This window comes from Schistocerca nitens, chromosome 4, assembly GCF_023898315.1.
Source record: "Schistocerca nitens isolate TAMUIC-IGC-003100 chromosome 4, iqSchNite1.1, whole genome shotgun sequence".
NCBI classification, from domain to species: domain Eukaryota; kingdom Metazoa; phylum Arthropoda; class Insecta; order Orthoptera; family Acrididae; genus Schistocerca; species Schistocerca nitens.
In genome coordinates, this window is record NC_064617.1 from 376,483,285 (window position 1) to 376,509,354 (window position 26,070).

General features: G+C 44.1%; 1 protein-coding gene across 2 annotated transcripts in view; it reads right to left on the reverse strand.

The window, feature by feature from the left end:
- Nucleotides 1-1,679: 1,679 nt before the first annotated feature.
- LOC126251592 (mucin-5AC-like) overlaps nt 1,680-26,070 on the reverse strand; it is a 33,643-nt gene continuing 9,252 nt past the window's right edge. The window contains exons 1-2 of one of the 2 annotated variants that reach the window (XM_049952124.1): nt 21,785-24,106; nt 1,680-2,062 (exon numbers count right to left, since the gene is read on the reverse strand). In XM_049952124.1, the coding sequence (XP_049808081.1) occupies nt 21,809-23,680 (1,872 nt within the window). In that variant the 5' untranslated portion in view covers nt 23,681-24,106 and the 3' untranslated portion in view covers nt 1,680-2,062; nt 21,785-21,808. Of the gene's footprint in view, nt 2,063-21,784; nt 24,107-26,070 lie in introns of those variants that run through there. The other variant, XM_049952125.1, reaches the window with a different exon arrangement.

Consider the following 26,070-nt stretch of genomic DNA (forward strand, 5'->3'; position numbering starts at 1 on the left):
TAATGGTTCAAATGGCTCTGAGCACTATGGGACTTAACATCTGTGGTCATCAGTCCCCTACAACTTAGAACTACTTAAACCTAACTAACCTAAGCACATCACACACATCCATGCTCGAGGCAGGTTTCGAACCTGCGACCGTAGTGGCCGCGCGGTTCCTGACTCTAGCGGCTAGAACCGTTTGGCCACCCCGGCCGGCCTTTCGAAGATAGTAAGGGCCGAGAAATGTGGGAATTATCGCACAATCAGCTTAACAGCTTATTCATCCAAGATGGTGACAAGAAAAATATACCGAAGAATAGAAAAGAAAAGTGAGAATCTGTTAGATGACGATCAAATTGGGTTTAGGAAAAGTGAAGGTACAGAAGAGGCAGTTCTGACGTATCGGTTGATAATGGAAGCCAGACTGAAGAAAAATCAAGACACGTTCGTAGGATTTATCGACCTAGAAGAAGTATTCGACAATTTCAAATGGTGCAAGGTGTTCGAAATTCTGAGATAAACAGGGATAATCTAGAAAGAAAGACGTATTATATACACTATGTACAAGAGCCAAGAGCGAACTGTAAGAGTGGAAGACAAAAACCGAAGTGCTCAAATTAAAAAGGATGTGAGACAGGACTCGTTTCTCGCCCTTACTATTAGTCTGTACATCGAAAACTAATAACAGAAATAAAAGAAATGTTCAAAATTCAGGGTGAAAGGATATCAATGATAAGATTCGCTAATGACATTGCTACCTTGAGTAAAAGTGAAGGATCTGTTGAATGTCATGAACAGTTAAATGAGTACAAAATACGGACTGAGAGTAAATCGAAAGTAATGATTGAGAAGTAGCAGAAATGAGAACAGAGACAAACTTAACATCAGAATTAGGGATCACGATATTAAGGAATTTTGTTACATACGCAGCAAAATAAACCCTGATGGACGGAGCTACGGGGACATAAAAAGCAGACTACCACTGGCGGAAAGGGCATTCCTGGGCAAGAGAAATCCGCTAGTAGCATACATAGATCTTAAATTTACAAGAAATTTCTGAGAAATCTGCTTGTATCAAACATTAAGTCCTTACTGTCCGAGGAAGAAGTTTCTGATAATATACCTTTGGAACACAGCACTGCATGGCAGTGAAACACTGACTGTGGGAAAACAAGAACAAAAGAGATTAGAAGCATTTGAGATGTGGTGCTACGAACAGTGTTGAAAATTAGGTGGGCTGATAAGGTGTACAATGAGGAGGTTCTCCGTAGAATGGGCGAGGAAAGGAATATGTGGAAAATAGAAGAACGGACAGGATGATAGGATATCTGTTAAGACATAAGGGAATAATATACGTGGTTCTTGAGGGAGCTGTAGCGAGTAAAAACTACAGAGGAAATCAGAGATTGGAATGCAGCCAGCAAATAAGTGAGGACTTTGGTTGTAATTGCTACTCTGAGATGAAAAGATTGGCACAGGAGAGGATTTCGGCGTGGACAGCATCAAACCGGTCGGAAGACTGATGACTCAAAAAAGAAAACACGAGGGTGGAATTGGGAGGTTGGGGAAGTAAAACTTAACTGTTTGGAAAATTACGTATTGCTAAGGTCGACACTATTGAGCATACACCAGTTACATGTGAACCTGTAAAGTACGGAAATAATGCTAGGAAAAATAAAGATAGTTTGCTACCTAAATTACAGAAACATACATTTTTATTTTTGTTTGTTTTTTAGGAAAAAAATCGTTACATAATACTGAGTGAGAGTTTGTGCACACGTGGCTGGTATCACCATTCATCGCGGCAGCGGCCGGCGCCGTGCCGCTTGCCGCCTAGGCAGACCTCGCCCGGGTCCACGATGCGGTCCGGCGCGCGAATGATGTGTCCTTCGCGCACGTCCTCCTTGCGAAGCTGCCCCACCTGCAGCACCTTGGCGCGCCGCGCCTGCGCAGCCTGGCCCGGGGCTCGCACCAGCACGCGCCTCACAGCGTCCACGCTGGGTGGCAGCACCGTCAGCAGCAACAGCAGCGACGCGAACGAGAGCGCCGCGGTGGCCGTCCCGCGCATGACGCTGCAGGCCTGTAAACAGTGGAAAGTGGCACAGGTGACGCGAATTATTATTTGAAAATAAAGTCTTAAAAGTTTTTACTTCTCTCTGAGCTATAATTTACACTACTGGCCATTAAAATTGCTACACCACGAAGATGACGTGCTACAGACGCGAAATTTAACCGACAGGAAGAAGAAGCTGTGACATGCGAATGATTAGCTTTTCAGAACATTCACACAAGGTTGGCGCCGGTGGCGACACCTACAACGTGCAGACATGAGGAAAGTTTCCAACCAATTTCTCATACACAAACAGCAGCTGACCAGCGGTGCCTGGTAAAACGTTGTTGTGATACCCCGTATAAGGAGGAGAAATGAGTACCAACACGTTTCCGACTTTGATACAGGTCGGATTGTAGCCTATCGCGATTGCGGTTTATCGTATCGCGACATTGCTGCTCGCGTTGGTCGAGATCCAATGACTGTGAGCAGAATATGGAATCGGTGGGTTCAGGAGGGTAATACGGAACGCCGTGCTGGATCCCAACGGCCTCGTATGACTAGCAGTCTGGATGACAGGCATCTTATCTGCATGGCTGTAACGGATCGTGCAGCCACGTCTCGATTCCAGAGTCAACAAATGGGGACGTTTGCAAGACATCAACCATCTGCACGAACAGTTCGACGACGTTTGCAGCAGCATGGACTATGAGCTCGGAGACCATGGCTGCAGTTACCCTTGACGCTGCATCACAGACAGGACCACCTGCGATGGTGCACTCAACGACGAATCTGGGAGCACGAATGGGAAAACGTCATTTTTTTCGGATGAATCCAGGTTCTGTTTACAGCACCATGATGGTCGCAACCGTGTTTGGCGACATCGCGGCGAACGCGCATTGGAAGCGTGTATTCCTCATCGTCATACTGGTGTATCACCCGGCGTGATGGTATGGGGTGCCATTGGTTACACGTCTCGGTCACCTCTTGTTCGCACTGACCGCACGTTGAACAGTGGACGTTACATTTCGGATGTGTTACGACCCGTGGCTCTACCCTTCATTCGATCCCTGCGAAACCCTACATTTCAGCAGGATAATGCACGGCCTGTACGGGCCTTTCTGGATACAGAAAATGTTCGACTGCTGCCCTGGCTAGCACATTCTCCAGATCTCACACCAATTGAAAACGTCTGGTCAATGGTGGTCGAGCAACTGGCTTGTCACAATACGCCACTCACTACTCTTGATGAAGTGCGGTATCGTGATGAAGCTGCATGGGCAGCTGTACCTGTACACGCCATCCAAGCTCTGTTCGACCCAATGCCCAGGCGTATCAAGGCCTATGGGACTTAACATCTGAGGTCATCAGTTCCCTAGACTTAGAACTACTTAAACCTAAGGACATCTCACACATCCATGCCCGAGGCAGGATTCGAACCTGCGACCCACCCTCAAAATAGTTCAAATGGCTCTAAGCACCATGGGATTTAACATCTGAGGTCATCAGTCCCCTAGACTTAGAACTACTTAAACCTAACTAACCTAAGGACATCACACACATCCATGCCCGAGGCAGGATTCGAACCTGCGACCGTAGCGGTCGCGCGGTTCCAGACTGTAGCGCCTAGAACCTCTCGGCCACCTCGGCCGGCGCTGCTCTTCAGTGCAGATGCACCACAGGCTCAACTCTTACGGGAATCGGGGAAGTGCTGTGATTAACGAGGATAAGGGGAAAGGAACACTACATTAGTAGTGTGTGGATAAGATGAAAATCTGTCTATGACGGGAGGCGTGCTAGAATAGTACATGCAGTTGTGATGCCCACATCGCGATGCGACGAGCACTTGCATTTTTAAATGGACCTTTTCCTAAGGAGGAAAAGTCAAGACGAAGAGAGAATAACCGAAGCAGCCATACACGCATTGTTGCACATGGTTTGGGAGACGAGATAAATATCAAGCTGTTTACCAAAACTCAAAGGAATTAATCTTCAATGAACGTTCCAGAAATGCCACAAAGTCTCTTAACGCGCATGCATCCACGCCTGCGTGCATTTCTAGGCTTACAAATCCTGTTTCGGCTAAAAGTGCATTAACACAACTACATCAGCTCTAAACAATTCGCATTATCTCTCTCCCAAACCACCATATCTGGCGATCTATACTAGGACGTCGTCATCGAGAGAGAGTTAGCACGTTTGTAAAAATTTAAAATAATTACATAATTTTGTAAGTTCTGTATTATACTCATTGTTGTCTTTCTCTGTTTCATGAGTGTGATACTATATTATCGCAACGAGGATGGAAATGACACGATGTGCAAAAGATTAAACACAATCAATTGGGGAATTAATTCCGGAAGGAGCGAGAAAAACCAACGAAAAGGCAGGAAAGTACACGATCCATTGCGTACGTGATTGCGCTTCGTAGCGTCTCTGTCAACAGGTATCGTAGTACCTTTCCTAATCCAATTCCCAGCATTCTCATAACATACGTAGACATTTGGATAGAAAATTAATTTTGAGGAGAGAAACCTGTGCATGCAATTGATTTACGCCGAAAAAGTATTTTGATACATGTTAGCGTGGCACCGCTGAATAGATTTCGTAGTGGTATCTTCACTATTACAAACAGAATATTTGATTTTCAGAAGTATTCTTTATTTTTTAATTTTTTTTAAATTATCAAAAAATGAGTACACAAAATAGGCACATTATTGCCAATCCATTGCTGGATAGCCTGCACAAGATGTGGCCGACATGGACATTGCAACAAATGAAATCGAAACAGAACATGTCGGTAGCAGTGATAACGACCAGTTACATTTGTCAATTGACATGGATACATATGACAGGAACATTATCATTCGAAATGATACTATGATGACAACAGATGTGACAGGGTCACGGTTTTCTCCAGGGAAGATTTTTTCTCTTGGCGAAAATGTATCGTGCGTCAGCGCGGACTTGTTAAATCTTTCTTTGCCTGCTACACTTACGCCTAGTGCAAACGTGATTGGACAGCGTGCATTGCGCACACCGGAAACCCCGAACAAGATGCAAATGCTACAACAGTTATTTAAACAAAGCTTCAGTGATTTCAAGAACGACTTTAAGGAAGAGCAAAAACACTCAAACGAAGTATTGATGAAAAATTTAATGATTTTTCAAAATAACAGACATACACAAAAGGAATAACTTGGAGAGCAAAAGCGAGACCTTGATGCTTTGAAAACCGACGTAGAACAACAGTTCAATGACTTGACAAAAGATTTGTGTAGTGATCTTTCAAATGAATTACCGGATAATCTTGTAGGTATGGGGGGAAATCCTAAACACACAATTTCTCACCGATATGTCACAAAATAAAAATAATATAAGCCAAAAACTGCCATCAGTAGGCGATACACAAGAGCTCAGTTCATGAGAAAGCAGCAAGAGAGGATAGATAAAGACATTAAGGAAGTAAAGGAAGAGAGTACACTGGCGTAGGAGGTAGTCCAGGAAAACAAGGTTTATATAGACGTGATTGAGAAATCGATGTATATCAGAGATTGAAAGCAGTGGAGGAAAAATCGCGGACTAACGTCGTTAGTAACACTGAAAAGGAGAGGGAACATTCAGCCCCAGGCTATAAGACGTCAACACACGAGGCAGATCATCCATCCGCACTTGAACCCTAACCTGTCAGGTCTAGAAGAGCGTAGCGCTCCAAAAGATTGGAAAAGGGCACAGGTCATCCCCGTTTTCAAGAAGGTTCAAAATGGTTCAAATGGCTCTGAGCACTATGGGACTTAACATCTGAGGTCATCAGTCCCCTAGAACTTAGAACTACTTAAACCTAACTAACCTAAGGACATCACACACATCCATGCCCGAGCCAGGATTCGAACCTGCGACAGTAGCAGTCCCGCGGTTCCGGACTGTAGCGCCTAGAACCGCACGGCCACCGCGGCCGGCCTTCCAAGAAGGGACGTCGAACTGATGCGCAGAACTATAGACCTATATCTCTAACGTCGATCAGTTGTACAATTATGGAACACGTATTATGTTCGAGTATAATGACTTGTCTGGAGACTAGAAATCTACTCTGTAGGAATCAGCATGGGTTTCGAAAAAGACGCTTGTGTGAAACCCATCTCGCACTATTCGTCCACGAGGCTTAGAGGGCCATAGACACGGGTTCACAGGTAGTTGCCGTGTTTCTTGACTTCCGCCAGGCGTTCGATACAGTTCCCCACAGTCGTTTAATGAACAAAGTAAGAGCATATCAAATATCAGACCAATTGTGTGATTGGATTGAAGAGTTCCTAGATAACAGAACGCAGCATGTCATTTTCAATGGAGAGAAGTCTTCCGAAGTAAAAGTGATTTCAGGTGTGCCGCAGGGGAGTGTCATAGGACCGTGGCTATTCACAATGTACATAAATGACCTTGTGGATGATATTGGAAGTTCACTGAGGCTTTTTGCAGATGATGCTGTGGTGTATCGAGAGGTTGTAACAATGGAAAATTGTACTGAAATGCAGGGGATCTGCAACGAATTGACGCATGGTGCAGGGAATGGCTATTCAATCTCATTGTAGACAAGTATAATGTGCTGCGAATACACAGAAAGAAAGATCCTTTATCATTTAGCTAGAATTTAGCAGGTCAGCAACTGGAAGCAGTTAATTCCATAAATTATCTGGGAGTAGGCATTACGAGTGATTTAAAATGGAATGACCATATAAAATTAATCGTCGGTAAAGCAGATGCCAGACATATTCATTGGAAGATTCCTAAGGATACGCAGTCCTAAAACACAGGAAGTAGGTTACAGTACAGTTGTTCGCCCACTGCTTGAATACTACTCACCGGCGTGGGTTCCGTACCCGATAGGGTTGATAGAAGACATAGAGAAGATCCAACGGAGAGCAGCGCGCTTCGTTACAGGATCATTTAGTAATCGCGAAAGCGTTACGGAGTTGATAGATGAACTCCAGTGGAAGACTCTGCAGGAGAGACGCTCAGGAGCTCGGTACGGGCTTTTGTTGAAGTTTCGAGAACATACCTTCACCGAGGAGTCAAGCAGTATATTGCTCCCTCCTACGTACATCTCGCGAAGAGACCATAAGGATAAAATCAGAGAGATTAGAGCCCGCACAGAGGCATACTGGCAATCTTTCTTTCCACGAACAATACGAGACTGGAATAGAAGGGAGAACCGATAGATGTACTCAAAGTACCCTCCCGACACACCGTCAGGTGGCTTGCCGAGTATGGATGTAGATGTAGATGTAGATGCAGCAGTCGCTGTCATTCTCTGTCCCTGTCTCTCAGAGCCATTCGGAATACGATCCGAAACATCCAAACAATGCCCGCCGGCAACAGACACTTCTGCATACCTTTCTTCTTTGCTCGCGGATGAAGGCCTGTTACGACACAGGCAGTTTTCGATTTTTTCTTCCGAAGATAAACGAACAAACCTAGTCGCGTTCACAAGTGCCTTCGGGAACCTTTTGCCAAGGGACTGGACCGAAGCGCAGAAGATACGCTTTGTGATAGATTATACACAGGGTGATGTCTTGCTTTGGGGCACTGACATGGCGGGAAATTGTCACACCTACGAACAGTTTGAAAGGGCATTCCTAGACAAGTTCTGGTCTATCGCGGTACAAGAGTGACTTTGGCGCGAAGTGTTTAACCCGGCGCCATTCAGCAGTAAACACGGAGGGCTCGGAAGATGTTTTGAGAGATATCTAAATAAAACCCGTTAGTGGACAAACGCGGTGTCACACGTAGATGTCCTAAAAATTTTGGGTAGCTGACTACGAGCTAACATACGTGAGAAATTAATCACCTCCTCTGAGCACGACATAGAGAATTTCCTCTCAATTCTCGATTCCATTGATCTTTTCTACTAAGAGACACCTGAGCAAGCACGAAGTGATAGCTCGCAGGTAGAGTCCAAACGAACTAACGAATAACACGGTGGGAATGGCAACAACAACCAACACGGTTGGCAGCCATATCTCCTCTCTGCAATACCAACAGGAACGAATTTGGTAACGGAAAGGGACAAAAATTCAAGTTAGGATAGAAAAAGGATACGAAAATAACCAAGGACAGAATTTCAGTCGGTCAGGATTTAATGAGCGGAGAGGTCATAGTCAGCAAGTGTGCAAAGCGCCGCCGACCGGGGGCAATGGCCCGAACGGCAACTGGCAAGGACAGGACGCAACCGGGCGACAAAATAATCCGCCGCCGCCTGACTATAATCAGTAGAATCAAAATTACGTTTCGAATAGCTCCCAGGGTTGACGAAATTTCGAATCAAGAGCCGCGTAAGATGCTAATTGGCTAAACCAGACGCATAATGTGCAGTATTTGAGGTTACCCCTAAGGGGGAGGTCATTTCTCAGGGTAATTCGGAAAGCTCGAACCGGTCGCGATAGGCACCCGTTCGATGATCAGTAACAGGGATGGGGGCGTGCAACTACTTAAAAGCTGTTTTCTTAGATACGACAACTGTGGTGATATCAAAGATGACCTGTGTCAGGAAGATCTTGCAACTGTGTAGATTAAAATGAAGGCACATGTACGTACAGACAGTAATCAATGCACAAATACTTGGTTTAAGGGTATCCACAATACTGGTCACTGGAGCTACCACGAATATAATTTCACAGGGCGTGTTTGATCAATTGCAAAAACGAGGACACAAAACGACACCTACAGTCAAAAACTGTAAATCCAATAGTTTTAGGAGATAAGTCTAAATGTGTAAAATTGCAGGCATGGATTCCTATCAGATTCAGAGCTTCTCTTTACAATGCATTTTTCTTGTGGTTGAAGGGCTAATAGTTGGTTGGTTGGTTTTGGGGAAGGAGACCAGACAGCGTGGTCATCGGTCTCATCGGATTAGGGAAGGATGGGGAAGGAAGTCGGCCGTGCCCTTTCAGAGGAACCATCCCGGCATTTGCCTGGAGTGATTTAGGGAAATCACGGAAAACCTAAATCAGGATGGCCGGACACGGGATTGAACCGTCGTCCTCCCGAATGCGAGTCCAGTGTGGCTAATAGTAAACTGCCATTATGGCATGGACACCTTTAGGAAGTACCAAGCACAAATTGACATTGTTAAGGGGAGGTGTCATCTCGTTGTGAACGACCAACAGTATTCAGTACACCTAGCCAAGTCATACGCCGAGAAAGCAAACCAAAACACACTGTTAAAGTTCGAATACAATTCTTCTATCCAACCACACCAATGTTTATAAGCACACAGGGAACTGAGCAATCACAGGAAGTGGAAATGGGCTCTGATATCGTGCACGCCAAGGTAAGTGAATCAGCGTGTCTTACGGAAGAACAAAAGAAAGAACTGCAGGGTCTTTTAATATGTTATGCTCATGTTTTTGAACGATGCCCCGGAATAATCAAAGGATACAGATACAAAATGGAGATGTATCCACACGAAACTTTCTGCTTTTCGTCTTACCCCATTCCTTGGTCCAAGAAGGAGGCTGTGATGAAAGAGATCAATGGACTGCTAAACGGGGAATTAATACAACCATACTTATCTGCATACTGTAACCCCGGTTTGGCCGTTAGCAATTCATACGGTAGTGTCCGCTTTGTGCTCGACGCAAGAGGAATAAATAAAATTATTATGCCTGTCAAGATGCGGCCTGACAACCTGGAAGAACAACTTCCAAAATTCCATGACGTTTATTACCTCATCATTATGCAAATTGCATAACACGAGGCCGGCCGGAGTGGCCGAGCGGTTCTAGGGTCTACAGTCTGGAACCGCGCTACCGCTACGGTCGCAGGTTCGAATCCTGCCTCGGGCATGGATGTGTGTGATGTCCTTAGGTTAGTTAGGTTTAAGTAGTTCTAAATTCTAGAGGACTGATGACCTCAGAAGTTAAGTCCCATAGTGCTCAGAGCCATTTGAACCATATTGAACCATAACATGAAGAGAGCCGTAAGTACAGTACCTTTTATACGGTGTTGTCTCTTTTGCTTTAAAAGTCAGTGCAGGCGTATTTATTCGTGTTTTAGAGCGAGTTTTAGGACCTGAATTGTTAAGTAGGATCACTGCGTACGTTGATGATTTACACTTAAGCTCTTGGCTCAAATCTTGCATAGGTTTTTAGAATACGGGGTCGCAGCCAGTCTAATGAAGTCACATTTCGGTAAGGAAAGGGTTAAATTCCTTGGACACTTATTGTCACCTCAAGGCATACTTTCAGACCCTAAGAAGCTTGATGCTATCAGACACTGCCCTGTACCTCAAAACAAGAAAGAATTGAAGGGATAACTTGAAACAGTATCTTTCTTCAGAAATTTTATACCACAGCAGCTTTTAAATAGTGATACTTGACTGAATCTTCTGCGAAAGAACCACCACTGGTTGTGGACCAAGCAATACCAAACTGATTTTGACAACATTAAAGAACTTCTTTTGAATGCCAACATCTTACATAATCCTGACATGATCCATGATTTTCGTCTATGTACAAACGTGTCCTCCCAAATCAGTGACACGAATGGGGAGCTTACCATCAGGTTAATTAGTTTTGCTAGTTGTAGCGTATCGGAAGCTGGACGAGCATATTCTGTGACCGAATTGGAAGCTCTCGTGGTAATATGGGCTTTCTAAAAGTTCGAATATAACCTGTGGAGAAAGCTTATCAAGGTGTACTGCAACCATCAGTCTTGGTCCTTCCTTCTCACTTGTAAACTCTTACACAGGAGGATCACTATGTGGTGTTTGTACTGACAGGGATTTGATACTGAAATTGCGTATATCAAAGGTAATCAAAACGTAATTGCTGATGCCTTATTGAGGCTTCCACAAGGTCTAGACGAATACTTGCAATTCGTGGCGAACAGATCATAAATCAGGGTTTTGTTCAAAATGGTTCAAATGGCTCTGAGTACTATGGGACTTAACTTCTGAGGTCATCAGTCCCCTAGAACTTAGAACTACCTAAACCTAACTAACCTAATGTCATCACACACATCCATGCCCGAGGCAGGATTCGAACCTACGACCTAGAACCGCTCGGCCACTCCGGCCGGCAGGGTTTTGTTGATTAAAGATAAAACACAACAGGAATACTACGTTAAGACGAGTAAAAGTATGGAGCAACTACAGCAGTACACTCTCACAGTGTTTGGGGACACTATGGTGTCTCCAGCTGCCTTAGTAAGAAATCACTTATTGTTACTATCCAAATTTAAGAAGGGAAGCTCTGCAGGTAATACGGAAATGTATAGTGTGCTAGAAGGCCAAGCACACAAGTAAGTCAAAACTAATTGAAAGACACCCGATAATGCCTGAAATACCCTTGGAGATAGCTTCCTAGGACGCGATTGGACGACCTCACAAGGGAAAGGAGGTGTAAGGTACGTTGTTGCTCTATACGACATTTTCTGCAAGTATGTCAAATTGTATGCTGTGCGGTCAGGGACTGGGAGCACCATCACCAGAAGAATTACGACGGATTATCTAACAATAGTAGGCAAGCCAGAAATACTGATAGCGGACAATGTATCATACTTCACAGGCAACCGTTGGAAAGAGTTCGTGAACACTCACAACATTAAACAGACGCTTGTATCCACGCTTCACCCAGATGTAAGTCCCAGAGTGATGATATTTAAGGAATTTAACAGGTTTATCTGGACTTTCACCCTCCAGAAACACACAAAGTGGATCGATACGTAACTCCAAGTTGTGAACAATCTCCCACATAGCACAACCGGTTTTACATGTACGGCATTGCTGTTTGACAAAAGAGAAGCAGACGATTGGGAAAAACCTCTATCCAAGGTCCCTAGGAAGGAAGTATCGCATGAGGAGACAATACGTCGGGCACTGGTTAGCATTGACGAAAGGCCAGAATACAGAAAACAATTGTATCCTAAGAAATTAGGATGCACTGTACAACACCATGTAGGAGAAAAAGTACTCCTCAGGACTCAGCCAAAATCGACAAAGGATGGTAATTTGATTCGGAAGTGGCAACTGCTGTACACAGGGCCATTCGTTATATCAATAGTCCCTCATCCAGGAGCCTAAAAGTTAGTATACTTAAGCAGTGGTAAGAAAAAAGGACTCTATCCACACAAAGATTTACGTGAATTTCGGCACTAAACAGAATTTGAAACTGATCAAGCACGGCTTGGAGTTATGTCTGTAAGTGTATACAAGAGACGACACTCTATCCACCTGAATATACTTATTACGATTGATGATTAGTCTTAAGGAATGAATTTTTTTGCCATTTTCACGTGTGTTGCCTTACTACGAAGTAAGATTTAATTATGCAAGATTTTCATAGTGTGTTTACGGGCCAGATAAGCTCAGAAAATATTACCCTCGCTGAGGGCGAGAAATTATTCAACTTGACACTGGACCGTTTAAACACACAGAAGGCGTGCGATTGATATGCAGCACGTGGGAGTGGCGAAGTGGAGAGAGGACAGAACTGCGCGCGCGAAGTAGCTAGCTTTAAAGGTTGACAACCTTCGCGCATACGGGCTGTACAGCGTAGGCCGACGGATCGCCGCCATACGACGATAGCTTGGCAAAGAAACGCCAAGTAGTCTACACTTATAGAAACCTTATGGGCTGAGACTAGTAATGAAATAAAACGTCTACACTACAGAAGAAAACTATATATATATATATATATATATATATATATATATATATATATATATATATATATATATACGAGGGCAGTTCAATAAGTAATGCAACACTTTTTTTTCTGAAACAGGGGTTGTTTTATTCAGCATTGAAATACACCAGGTTATTCCCCAATCTTTTAGCTACACAACACTATTTTTCAACGTAATCTCCATTCAATGCTACGGCCTTACGCCACCTTGAAATGAGGGCCTGTATGCCTGCACGGTACCATTCCACTGGTCGATGTCGGAGCCAACGTCGTTCTGCATCAATAACTTCTTCATCATTCGCGTAGTGCGTCCCACGGATTGCGTCCTTCATTGGGCCAAACATATGGAAATCCGACGGTGCGAGATCGGGGCTGTAGGGTGCATGAGGAAGAACAGTCCACTGAAGTTTTGTGAGCTCCTCTCGGGTGCGAAGACTTGTGTGAGGTCTTGCGTTGTCATGAAGAAGGAGAAGTTCGTTCTGATTTTTGTGCCTACGAACACGCTGAAGTCGTTTCTTCAATTTCTGAAAAGTAGCACAATACACTTCAGAGTTGATCGTTTGACCATGGGGAAGGACATCGAACAGAATAACCCCTTCAGCGTCCCAGAAGACTGTAACCATGACTTTACCGGCTGAGGGTATGGCTTTAAACTTTTTCTTGGTAGGGGAGTGGGTGTGGCGCCACTCCATTGATTGCCGTTTTGTTTCAGGTTCGAAGTGATGAACCCATGTTTCATCGCCTGTAACAATCTTTGACAAGAAATTGTCACCCTCAGCCACATGACGAGCAAGCAATTCCGCACAGATGGTTCTCCTTTGCTCTTTATGGTGTTCGGTTAGACAACGAGGGACCCAGCGGGAACAAACCTTTGAATATCCCAACTGGTGAACAATTGTGACAGCACTACCAACAGAGATGTCAAGTTGAGCACTGAGTTGTTTGATGGTGATCCGTCGATCATCTCGAACGAGTGTGTTCGCACGCTCCGTCATTGCAGGAGTCACAGCTGTGCACGGCCGGCCCGCACGCGGGAGATCAGACAGTCTTGCTTGACCTTGCGGCGATGATGACACACGCTTTGCCCAACGACTCACCGTGCTTTTGTCCACTTCCAGATCACCGTAGACATTCTGCAAGCGCCTATGAATATCTGAGATGCCCTGGTTTTCCGCCAAAAGAAACTCGATCACTGCCCGTTGTTTGCAACGCACATCCGTTACAGACGCCATTTTAACAGCTCCGTACAGCGCTGCCACCTGTCGGAAGTCAATGAAACTATACGAGACGAAGCGGGAATGTTTGAAAATATTCCACAAGAAATTTCCGGTTTTTTCAACCAAAATTGGCCGAGAAAAAAAATGTGTTGCATTACTTATTGAACTGCCCTCGTATATATAAGGGTGAGTCAAATGAAAACCTTAAATTTGTAATAACAAATCGAAATTTCGCGCCGTTATCCTGTAAGTTGATAAACGTGCTACAAACAGCGTGGCGTGCATAATGGCCCGTAGATGGCAGCATAGTGCAGATGCACACTTACCGTCATAGTATCAGTATAAAGATGGCCGCCCCACTTGCGACTTGCACCAGGGAAGAAAAGTGTTCTGTTATTCGGTTTTTGTGTACCGAAGGTGTGAAACCTATTGAAATTAATCGACGAATGAAGGTTCAGTACGGTGATGCATATTTGTCACAGCAGCAAGTCTACGAATGGAGTAGGAAGTTTGCAAATGGTGTAACTTCAGTGGAAGATGCTCCTCGTCCCAGTCAGGCAAAACGAGTTGTGACTCCACAGAACATTGCAGCAGTTGAAGCCATAGTGAAGGAAAACCGCCGAGTGATACTGAATGACATTGCAGCATGTTTACAGATTAGTCATGGATCAGCACACCACATTTTGCATGATGTGATCCAGATTCACAAAGTGTCTGCAAGATGGGTGCCACCTCAGCTGACTCCTGAAATGAGAGAACGACGTGTTCATGCTTGTGAAGAACTTCTTCGGCACTTTGAACGAGAATCGTAACTGTGTACGAAACCTGGGTTCACTTCCACCAACCGGAAACGAAGAGAGCGAGCAAGGAATGGCGTCATTCCTCATCACCAAAACCATGACGGTTTAGAACAGAACCATCAGCAGGGAAGGTTATCCTGACTCTCTTTTGGGACGAAAAAGGCGTCATTTTGGAGCATTACATGCCTAGAAGGACCACTGTCAGCAGGGCCTCATACACAGATCTCCTAAAAAATCGTCTGCGGCATGCAATCAAATCATAGCACGTGGACTGCTGTCAGCAGGTGTCCTTTTGCAACATGACAATGCAAGGCCCCACACTGCCCGTACAATAGTTGCAACAATCACAGACCTGCATTTTGAGTGTCTTCCTCATCCACCATACTCACCAGGCCTTGCCCCAAGGGATTTCCATATGTTTGGACCACTCAGAGACGCAATGGGAGGGAATAAGTTCCGTTCTGATGAAGAGGTACGCCACGTGGTGCATGAGTGGTTGCGCGGACTACCAAAAGAATTTTTTTCTAAAGGAATTTAGGCACTTTGTAAGCGCTGGAGGACTTGCATTGAGCGTGGGGGAGATTATGTTGAAAAGTGATACAGCTTTTTACCACTTCTGCACAACAAATAATATATATATATATATATATATATATATATATATATATATATATATATATATATATATATATATATATAGAGAGAGAGAGAGAGAGAGAGAGAGAGAGAGAGAGGGGGGGGGGGGAGAGAGGGGGGGGGGAGAGAGAGAGAGAGAGAGAAAGGAGATATTTACATGAGGAATGAAGGGACATATACTAAGTCTTGAATGTACTATGAGAGATAGGATGTGCCCCGCCAACAACAACACTTTTCTTTCGAGGTGGAAAAACTAAGTCAAAACGACAACCGCAGTACGAACATGTGCGCTCTTACAACTCATAAAAATCTGATAAAGAATGAACTGCGTACTGATAGAAACCGAACATATGAATACTGACAACGATGCAAAGTCAGGCCCTGGGTAAAACAGGGAACACAGTAGTTGGGTGTTTGGTACCAAAGCATAAGGGCCGTACCGAAAATAAATAATCGTATGTATAAAAGTATGTGTGAGTGTGATAGTGTGAATGTGTGCATGAAAGAGCTACAGTAAGCCAAATGTATAAAAATGTTGAACTTAAGTCTTTTGCTACCAAATTAAAAGAGCTCAGACAAAGCACTAGAAGTCCGTGTGACTCAGAAGAGCGCCAAGCAAGAGTTATTACCGTGCATTTGCGCACGAACACAAGTTGTTTCAACATTGTTTTACACTTGTCCATTGGCACAATTCTCGCAGAAATATATTCACGCACATCATAATACACAAGAGTGATATCATGTAGCAAAAAGAAGTTTACGTCACCGGCATTGAAGTATACTGTTTACAACAGATGATGACAGTTGTATAACACAATATTCTTCTGTCAGAATGTATCGGTAGGTAGTAAGTGGATTAAGACGAGCAGATAGACATGAAATGATGTACTCAATAGTTTTCTCGTGATGAACGAAGGACTGCAGTAGTAGAGTAAAAATGCATGCTTCATCCTGTCCATAACATTTCCTGTAGACCAGTAAGACACATCCCACTAAACTTGGCAGAGGCGTAGTTAAACGTAGTTATGTAGGTTTATCGCGATTTCTTGTTATGAAGCTTCTTTCCTCGGCATTTGTAACGAGGGATACTCGCGTCAGGTGCGATGTATAAACACAAAACTCATGCACGTCGTGAGATAACGTTGTATGCAAATATTTTGTCAATTCTGGAAAATGAGACTGAAAAAAATGACAGCCTGAGAAATGTTAAAGTAAACTGAGATTATGATTATAGATTGTTCACAATTGAACATTCAAAAAGGTAATGCCCGAGAGGAAAATGTGATAAAAATGGTAATGTAAAACCCGAAAAATGTTACGTGACATGAAATCACAAGAAATGTATGTAATATTAACTGTCTTGTATGAATAATTTCTCTACAGTGTTTATGCAAATTTTTGTACAATATTTATGTACATAAATGTAAATTTCATATGAGTTGGGTTGGTTGGGGGAGGGGACTAGACAGCGTGGTCATCGGTCTCATCGGATTACGGAAAGACGGCGAAGGAAATCGGGAATTCCCTTTCAAATGAACCATCCCGGCATTCGCCTGGAGTGATTTAGGGAAATCACGGAAAACCTAAGTCAGGATGGTCGGACGCGGGATTGAATCGTCGTCCTCCCGAACGCGAGTCCAGTGTGCTAGCTACTGCGCCACCTCGCCGGCCGCGGTGGTCTCGCGGTTCTAGGCGCGCAGTCCGGAACCGTGCGACTGCTACGGTCGCAGGTTCGAATCCTGCCTCGGGCATGGATGTGTGTGATGTCCTTAGGTTAGTTAGGTTTAAATAGTTCTAAGTTCTAGGGGACTGATAACCACAGCAGTTGAGTCCCATAGTGCTCAGAGCCATTTGACCCATTTGACTGCGCCACCTCGCTCGTTAAATGTCATATGAAAATGTATGTGTGCGGAGTAATAAATACCCAAACCTGGCGTGTCAATATATTTTAAAATGTAAATATCTAGGTTATCGTAACAATGATGAAACGTAAAAACTACGTATTTGACGCAGTGTCAAGCGGAATATGTTTTCCAGGTCTGAATATATGAACTAATAACTGTAAATGTGCTACGAACATTTTGTGAAGGTTTGACACACGTAATTCCATGTGTTCCCGTAAAAAAAAGGTGTATATGAGCGGCAACGAACATTCATATCCTCGGTGGACTCGGGTATCAACAAGACATTCTACCACTGAGAGGATATGGAAACGAATGAAGGCATTGGAGACTTACCTTGAACCCATTCAGATGTAGCGTGAGCCTGGTTCAACCACTGAAACGTGCGGCTAAGACAAGAACAAATGCCTGGGCCGTAAATGATGAACCTCCTCGCCACGGCGTCGATGGTTCCAACATCCAAAAGCCTCACCACGTAGCAGCAATGGGTTGAACGCTTTTATTGACTTTGTGTAAATAAGTGAAATTGTAGCACACTCATGGACAGCTCAAGTGAACTACAGCGTTAACAAACTCAAGTGAGCGCCCAGCACACGTCACGTGGGGTGCACGCGCTAAACAATGCCGCAATAGTAGCTGTTAGATTTCAGAAATCAAACTACAGACTCTGAATTCAAATGTGCCTGTTGATGCAACCTTTAAAACTTTTGTTTTGTTAAGTGCACATTAAACAAAATTAGATATGTATGTTATGTAATGACACGTTCTGGGAGCAAACGAGGTAAACTTGGCCACGAATAAAGATCTCAGTACCCAGACATACCAAGAGCTTGAAGTACAAAAAAGGTGCAAATAGTGTAATGCACCACCATTCTGTACTGACGTCCAATGGTATGGATCACGCCAGTATTCAGAGCAGGGGAGGGGGCAGTTGTGTAGGTTCATTAGATGGCCTACACGTCTAAATATTTGCAATGATTCTTATTTGCGCCGTCCTCGTAAGGCAAAGATATCGTAGGGAGGTGCGATTGTATCTGAGTAAGCTGACAAAAAATTGAAAGCTATACTATCAATTTTATGTACCTTAATTGTTTTTTTTTTTTTCTCGCCGGTCTCGGTGGTGCGATAAAGAAGTATGTACTTGAACTCTCTCACTATTGTGTTAATTAAAAGTTATAATAGATAGAAGTCCAAGTTTTCATTCGTCTACCGAGCTACACCCTAATGTCCACATCCTGATGCGATGGGGACTTGCATTTTCAAATGGACCTTTAAGGAGAAGAAGTAATGACGAAGAGAGAATAGCCGACGCAGCAACGACGGCATTGTTGTACATCGTTGGGGACACGAGGTAAATATCAAGCCGCACACCAAAACTCAAAGGAACTTATCTTCCAGAACTGCCACAAAGTTTCTTAGCCTGCACGCATCCATACCTGCGCGCATTAGCATAACTACGTCAGCTCTGAACAGTTCACATTGTCTCGCTCCCTAACCACCATAGTGCGCTTGTTCACATGGATGTAGGCTGCAATAGTTATGCAAAGATGAAGAGGTTTGTATAGAGTGAATTAGTCACCCAGCTGCTTCAAAACAGTTTTTAGGACAGAAGAAGACGAAAACAACAACAAACCACCGAGGACGCATCAGAAATAATTGTGATGCTAGAGCGTTTTAAATGTAAAGCACTGAAAACTGGAGACACCATCGTTCCATTACCCTACTCCCATTCTGCCAATAACACCGAATCACTCTAAATGATGACATAAAAATCATAAGCAGAACATTGTGAAATAATTTCAGGGAACAATAGATAGCAGATAGTCAAGCGCAAATTTTCCAATATACACTCCTGGAAATTGAAATAAGAACACCGTGAATTCATTGTCCCAGGAAGGGGAAACTTTATTGACACATTCCTGGGGTCAGATACATCACATGATCACACTGACAGAACCACAGGCACATAGACACAGGCAACAGAGCATCCACAATGTCGGCACTAGTGCAGTGTATATCCACCTTTCGCAGAAATGCAGGCTGCTATTCTCCCATGGAGACGATCGTAGAGATGCTGGATGTAGTCCTGTGGAACGGCTTGCCATGCCATTTCCACCTGGCGCCTCAGTTGGACCAGCGTTCGTGCTGGACGTGCAGACCGCGTGAGACGACGCTTCATCCAGTCCCAAACATGCTCAATGGGGGACAGATCCGGAGATCTTGCTGGCCAGGGTAGTTGACTTACACCTTCTAGAGCACGTTGGGTGGCACGGGATACATGCGGACGTGCATTGTCCTGTTGGAACAGCAAGTTCCCTTGCCGGTCTAGGAATGGTAGAACGATGGGTTCGATGATGGTTTGGATGTACCGTGCACTATTCAGCATCCCCTCGGTGATCACCAGTGGTGTACGGCCAGTGTAGGAGATCGCTCCCCACACCATGATGCCGGGTGTTGGCCCTGTGTGCCTCGGTCGTATGCAGTCCTGATTGTGGCGCTCACCTGCACGGCACCAAACACGCATACGACCATCATTGGCACCAAGGCAGAAGCGACTCTCATCGCTGAAGACGACACGTCTCCATTCGTCCCTCCATTCACGCCTGTCGCGACACCACTGGAGGCGGGCTGCACGATGTTGGGGCGTGAGCGGAAGACGGCCTAACGGTGTGCGGGACCGTAGCCCAGCTTCATGGAGACGGTTGCGAATGGTCCTCGCCGATACCCCAGGAGCAACAGTGTCCCTAATTTGCTGGGAAGTGGCGGTGCGGTCCCCTACGGCACTGCGTAGGATCCTACGGTCTTGGCGTGCATCCGTGCGTCGCTGCGGTCCGGTCCCAGGTCGACGGGCACGTGCACCTTCCGCCGACCACTGGCGACAACATCGATGTACTGTGGAGACCTCATGCCCCACGTGTTGAGCAATTCGGCGGTACGTCCACCCGGCCTCCCGCATGCCCACTATACGCCCTCGCTCAAAGTCCGTCAACTGCACATACGGTTCACGTCCACGCTGTCGCGGCATGCTACCAGTGTTAAAGACTGCGATAGAGCTCCGTATGCCACGGCAAACTGGCTGACACTGACGGCGGCGGTGCACAAATGCTGCGCAGCTAGCGCCATTCGACGGCCAACACCGCGGTTCCTGGTGTGTCCGCTGTGCCGTGCGTGTGATCATTGCTTGTACAGCCCTCTCGCAGTGTCTGGAGCAAGTATGGTGGGTCTGACACACCGGTGTCAATGTGTTCTTTTTTCCATTCCCAGGAGTATATATATATATATATATATATATATATATATATATATATATATATATATATATATAATGGAATTACGGTCCAGCTAGCTAAACAAGTCAGTTTCAATCGATAAATATCGGCGTCGCAGATTGTTTTTCACATAAAAAGGCGTACAAAGGCAATATGGTCGAGCCAAAAGTCTGTAAGAAACAAAAAAATCATATATCTATTCATCTGGTCATACATAATCAATTACGGGAAGCTGAAAACTATTCCTGAAAGTTTCCAAATAAGTCTGCACTTGCGTACAATTATTGTTGTTACCATAAAACATTATTTTCCGATTAGGCAAGTAAGAAGTGCCAAACAACTTTTGTGAGTGAGGAGAGGTCGATTACATTCTGCTCGGTTGCTTGTACAAGAAGCTGCACTCAAATAATCAATTTTTTTCTTTTGTGAAGAGTCATAGACTTAGACCGCACGTTACTTTCAAACTGAGTAGCCGTGCTGCCTATAAATGAGCGAGGAGAAGTCGATTACATTATTCAAACTTTCTAAATATCCATTATAACATAATTTACATAAGTGGATTAAAATTTGCTGGTGCTTTGCCAAACAAAGTTCTGTAAATGTCAGTTGTTTAGAAGAGTGTGCAAGAAATCGAAAATTAGCTTACGAGGACAAGGATATTTAAAGACTATTTGCTATATCATCTTGACTAGTATTCTATTCACATACACAAGTGTTTAACAACGTCCAGAAATGCTGGGCTGGTTCCTAATACCCGATTCAAACATACAGCGCATAGTTTAAACAATTTATGGTCAACAGTATCTCTCCACATCCTTTCCAGTTTCTCTACTGAAGTTCAATGAAGCGTCGGTGAGGTTACAAGGTCAGTATATATAAATAATGTAAAATATAGGATAAAAAATGGAACCTCCGCGCCATAGAGACTAATGCTGGAAAAGACGAAGTTCTCTTTTCAGTCTCTTTAATTTTCACTATAGCTATACAATTTTATTATCTAATTAATTAAGTAACAAAAATGATTGTTAATTAATTATCCAACGTATTCAGTACTCACGTAGTTAGATGTAATCGTAGAAAGTGGGGCGAGATATTATTAATATGATTAAAACCATTAACATCAAAATAAGTAAATTCATAAATCACGTTCCGAATTGATAGTCTGTTCCCTACACGTAGTTACAGCTTTATCGTTAAAATACCATCATAATCATTAACTGTTAACTATGAGCTATGTTCTTTAAGCTTACCTGATGATATGCCACCTTGTCACATCATTCTGGATCCGGATCAAAATTAGGAGTAGTTCTCTCAGTCGAAGTTGTTGGAACAGCTGTAGTTGTCGGGGAAGCTGATGAAGTTGTTGTTTGTAGAGTGGTAGTAGTGGTCGTAGGGGCTAAAGTAGTGCTCGTGGTGCTTGTCGTTGTAGGGGTAGTGGTGGTCGAGGTCGACGCCGGTGAAGTAGTAGTTGTAGTAGTTTGTACTGTGGTAGAGGTGGTCGTTGGCACTGTAGCAATAGTTGTGGACGTTTGCAGAGGCGTGGTGGTCGCCGGCAATGAAGTTGTAGTTGTCTCTAGGGTGGAAGTGAAGGTAGCTGGAGATGAAGGAGCACCTGCAGTTGCTGTTTGTTCGGTGGTGATTGTTGGTATCGAAGCTGCAGTCGTATTCTCAGATGTCACCTCTCCAACAGGTGACGTGGTCAGTGACGTTGCAGTGGCGGTCGGAGCTGACGGTTCTTCGGAGGAGACTGTAGAGGTCGTCGTCGTCGTAGTAGTAGTCCGTCTCCGCCTTTTTGTTGTTCTAGGGAGCCTGGTGCTCGTTATAGGAGCAGATGGAGTCGGGAAGGAACTTGATGCGGTGGAGAGCGTCTCCAGATCTGTTGCGTTTGCTGGCAGGGTTGTAGTTGCCGAAGGTCGGCTTATTCCACTCTCAGTACTTGCCGTAATTGTCGATGTAGCGCCGGTTGCAATCGTTTGATGAGTAGTTTTGTTGTTCCCCGCAGCGGTTTGCGACGTGACTGTAACAGGCAACGACGTGGAACCAGTGTCAGCAGCTGTTGCGATGCTCGGAGTCGACGTCTGTTCGGTGGTGACTGTAGTGGTGGTGGTGGTCGTCGTCGTCCGTCTTCTTCTTTTTGTTGTTCTAGGACGCCTGGTGCTCGTTATAGGAGCAGGTGGAGTCGGGAAGGTACTTCTTGATGCGGTGGTGAGCGTCTCAAGTTCTGTTACATTTGCTGGTAGGCTTGTGGTTCCTGAAGGTAGGCTTGTTCCACTCTCGGTACTTGCCGTAACTGCCGATGTGGTGCCTGATGCAGTGGTTTGATGAGTGGTGTTGTTACCCGCAGCCGTTTGTGACGTGGTTGTAGTAATCAATGCAGTGGAACCAGTGTGAATAGTGTTCTGTGAAGAACTTGTAGCTATTGGCGTGACAGTGCTTGTGAATCCCACTGTACTGGGTGACATGGTAGGTTTTTCAGTGTTATCTGCTCCTGTGCCTGAAGTAGAAGTAGTTGTTACTGCCAGAGTACTAACTACCGTATTCCTCGCTGTTGTAGTTGTCGTCAGTTCAGAAGCACTTGTTCCAACTGTAGAGGAAATCGGTTCCGTCTTAGTTATTGGGACTGAAGCAACGGTTGTCGTTGTAGACTTGGTGGTTCTAGACTCTGTCGTGGAGACTGGCGTGGAAGTAGTTGTAGGTGCTGCAGTTGTCGTTTGCTGACTGATCGTGGTAGTGGTAGCTGTTGGATATGTTGGCGAGGAGTTCTCCACTGTTGTTGTTGTTTTGAACGACGTAGATGTTGTTTCTGGTGTTGTGCTCCTGACTGTAGTTCTGGGCGGTGTCAAATCAGTAGGAGTTGGCTGTGAAGTAGACTCGGTCGGCGGCCTTGTCTTAGGAAGAAAAGTCGCGGTGGAAACTGTGTCACGACCAGTTGTTTCATGCTGTGTTGTAGCTGACTGAGTCACTTCTGCATTTTCGCACTCGTAGCAGAAGACGTAGTAACCGTAGGAAAGACACGGTCCTGAGACAAGTACACCGTCTGGCATCATGTACATGCACATGATCGGCTGAGCAGACGCATACATGCCCAGAAGTAGGTTACACACCAGAAGTATAACACACGTATTTACAACTGTGAAAACACTCATTTTTAAGTGATACGTCTGCCTTACTAACTTCTGTATAGATAACTAACGACGATGATTGGAGTCAACTGCGTCCACACTAGAAATGATAACCACGTTACGGAAAACACACGTCGCAATAAACAGTCTGGTAAAATTACCGTACATTCGGTCTGACCAAAGTCGGTAAGTTAACACGAACATTTCCACAAAATAAATCATTCCTCCTTAGACCATTGTCACAGAGTCATCAACGACACTTCTGTTTAAGCGCACTAACACGCAAAACTTTATTTTTCAGATGCTGTGTTATCTGGTCTACTTTCACGCCGTCACCGCGCAAATAAAATCACAAACTATCTAGAAAAATTAAAACGTACAGTAAGGCAGTTTTGAAACGACACGACTGCTTCGAAAACTTTAGCTTGCTTCAGAGAAGGATGGTTGTTTATTCGGGACATCTTGGCACACTAAAGGTTTATCGGAAGAGCTGAACTTTAGCGATATTTTTTTTTCTTACTGACCCGCTTTTCTCTTTGAACGCACGATAACAAGAGAACTAACAGCTAATCTATTTGCAGCGGCAGAATCCTTTGAATGTTTATGGCCGTTATTTATTTTCAGTATTACGCGTGTATGTATCAGATAATTATTTTTATGATACAGCTTCTCTCATGGCTGATCGAATTTGTGAAGAATCTTGGTGACGTGCTCTCACGTAATTGCTAATCTGTGGGAATTTAATACACATTTGTAAAGACGGGTTGAAAGTGAGTGAAGTAAACGTGTAGATAATTTGAAATAGCGTCTTTTGGACATAATTTGGCGAAGAAAATTTCTCTACAGATTGTCAGCAACTGCCTTGCTCAAATAACTGCCGAACTGTTGAAAGCCCTCAGAATAGAGAGCACCATGAAGATCACAGAAATCATCAAAATCTTAAAGAGTGGTGTCATCCTGTACTCGCAGAGGTAAGTAAGTACACTAGACTACATTTCTCTAGAACATTTTTATGACTGCTGAAGTTGTGAAGGAATCAAACTTATATCATACAAGTAAAAGATATCTGTAAATCTTCTTCCCTCTTTCACACTGTTCGTCCTGGCGTTCGCAGTCCGCTGTTTACGTGACTTGACAAATTGATTTTACTTTTATCTTTGTAGCCGGATGTCATTCTTATCATCACAGTTGTCATTTAACCTACGGAAGGGAAATCATGCGCACCATCTGTCAGTGCATCGTGTAAACTTTGGTCTGTGTGTATTTTAACTGTTTGTGTGCTCCATTTTTCTGAGTTGGCGATTGGGAACCAATTCCACTTTTGATATCATCGTAAGTATTCGATCCGAATCTGGCTCACCTCCCCGTCTCGTAAACTAGCGTGATACGCGTTAAGCTACACGAGCATGTCAAATGAATGCCTTCTCGTAAGTGAAAATCTGTTTTGATTAATCCCTGCCAAAGCCCATTATGGTGGAAAATAGATGTCACAAATCACTGAATTAATGGTAAGTACTTCTTGTACTAAATAAAGAAATCATTCGTGCGTGGAACGCTTCGAAGGTACATAATATAGCTGAGTATTACGTAAACATTATTGTATACTCTTTTAATCTTGCTCAAATACGTGTGAGGAATCAGTTACGTTAATGGAGACCATCGATATAAATATTAGCGTACATCACCCAATCTCTCATCTTGTTCAACATTTTCGTGAGTTACGTGACTAAAAATTTCTAGTATCTCACTTATTTTAACCTTCAGGGATGTATTTCTATTAGCAGAGGACAATCGTGTAATTTGAAGAAAATTTTGAATCAGCGGAGGAACAAGTTAGCGTCAGATTGTCTGTCAGTAGGACTTAAACCCATTAATTCTGACAATTAATGCATTTCCAGATATTGCAAGCTTGAACTGGTCCATAAATACATAATTCAGTTCGTAGAGGATGAAAATTCATTCGGAGACCGCTTTCGTAAATTTATGTTTTCCGTCATCAATATTGTATAATGGCATGAAGTCATTATGACGCATCAATAGTAGTGGTAATGGAAATATAAATTTCCGAAGCAGGTCTGCGAATAAAGTTGAAAGAAAAACTGTAGTGTTCGGTGCATCTTCTTCGTCTATAAAATAACTTTGACCCGCAAATACGTCAGACTAATGAAATCAAATTACCAGGACATCAAGTATACATTCCAGCTTCAGTAGTGCCATACACTGGATGGGTATACAGTACTTTGCAGTAATCAGTCCATTCTCACTAGAGTCCTGTGTGACAGAAAAATGACAATCAGAATCAAAGGCAAAGTATAGGAAATCTAAAAACTTCCCGGCAGATTAAAACTGTGTGCCCGACCGAGACTCGAACTCGGGACCTTTGCCCTTCGCGGGCAAGTGCTCTACCATCTGAG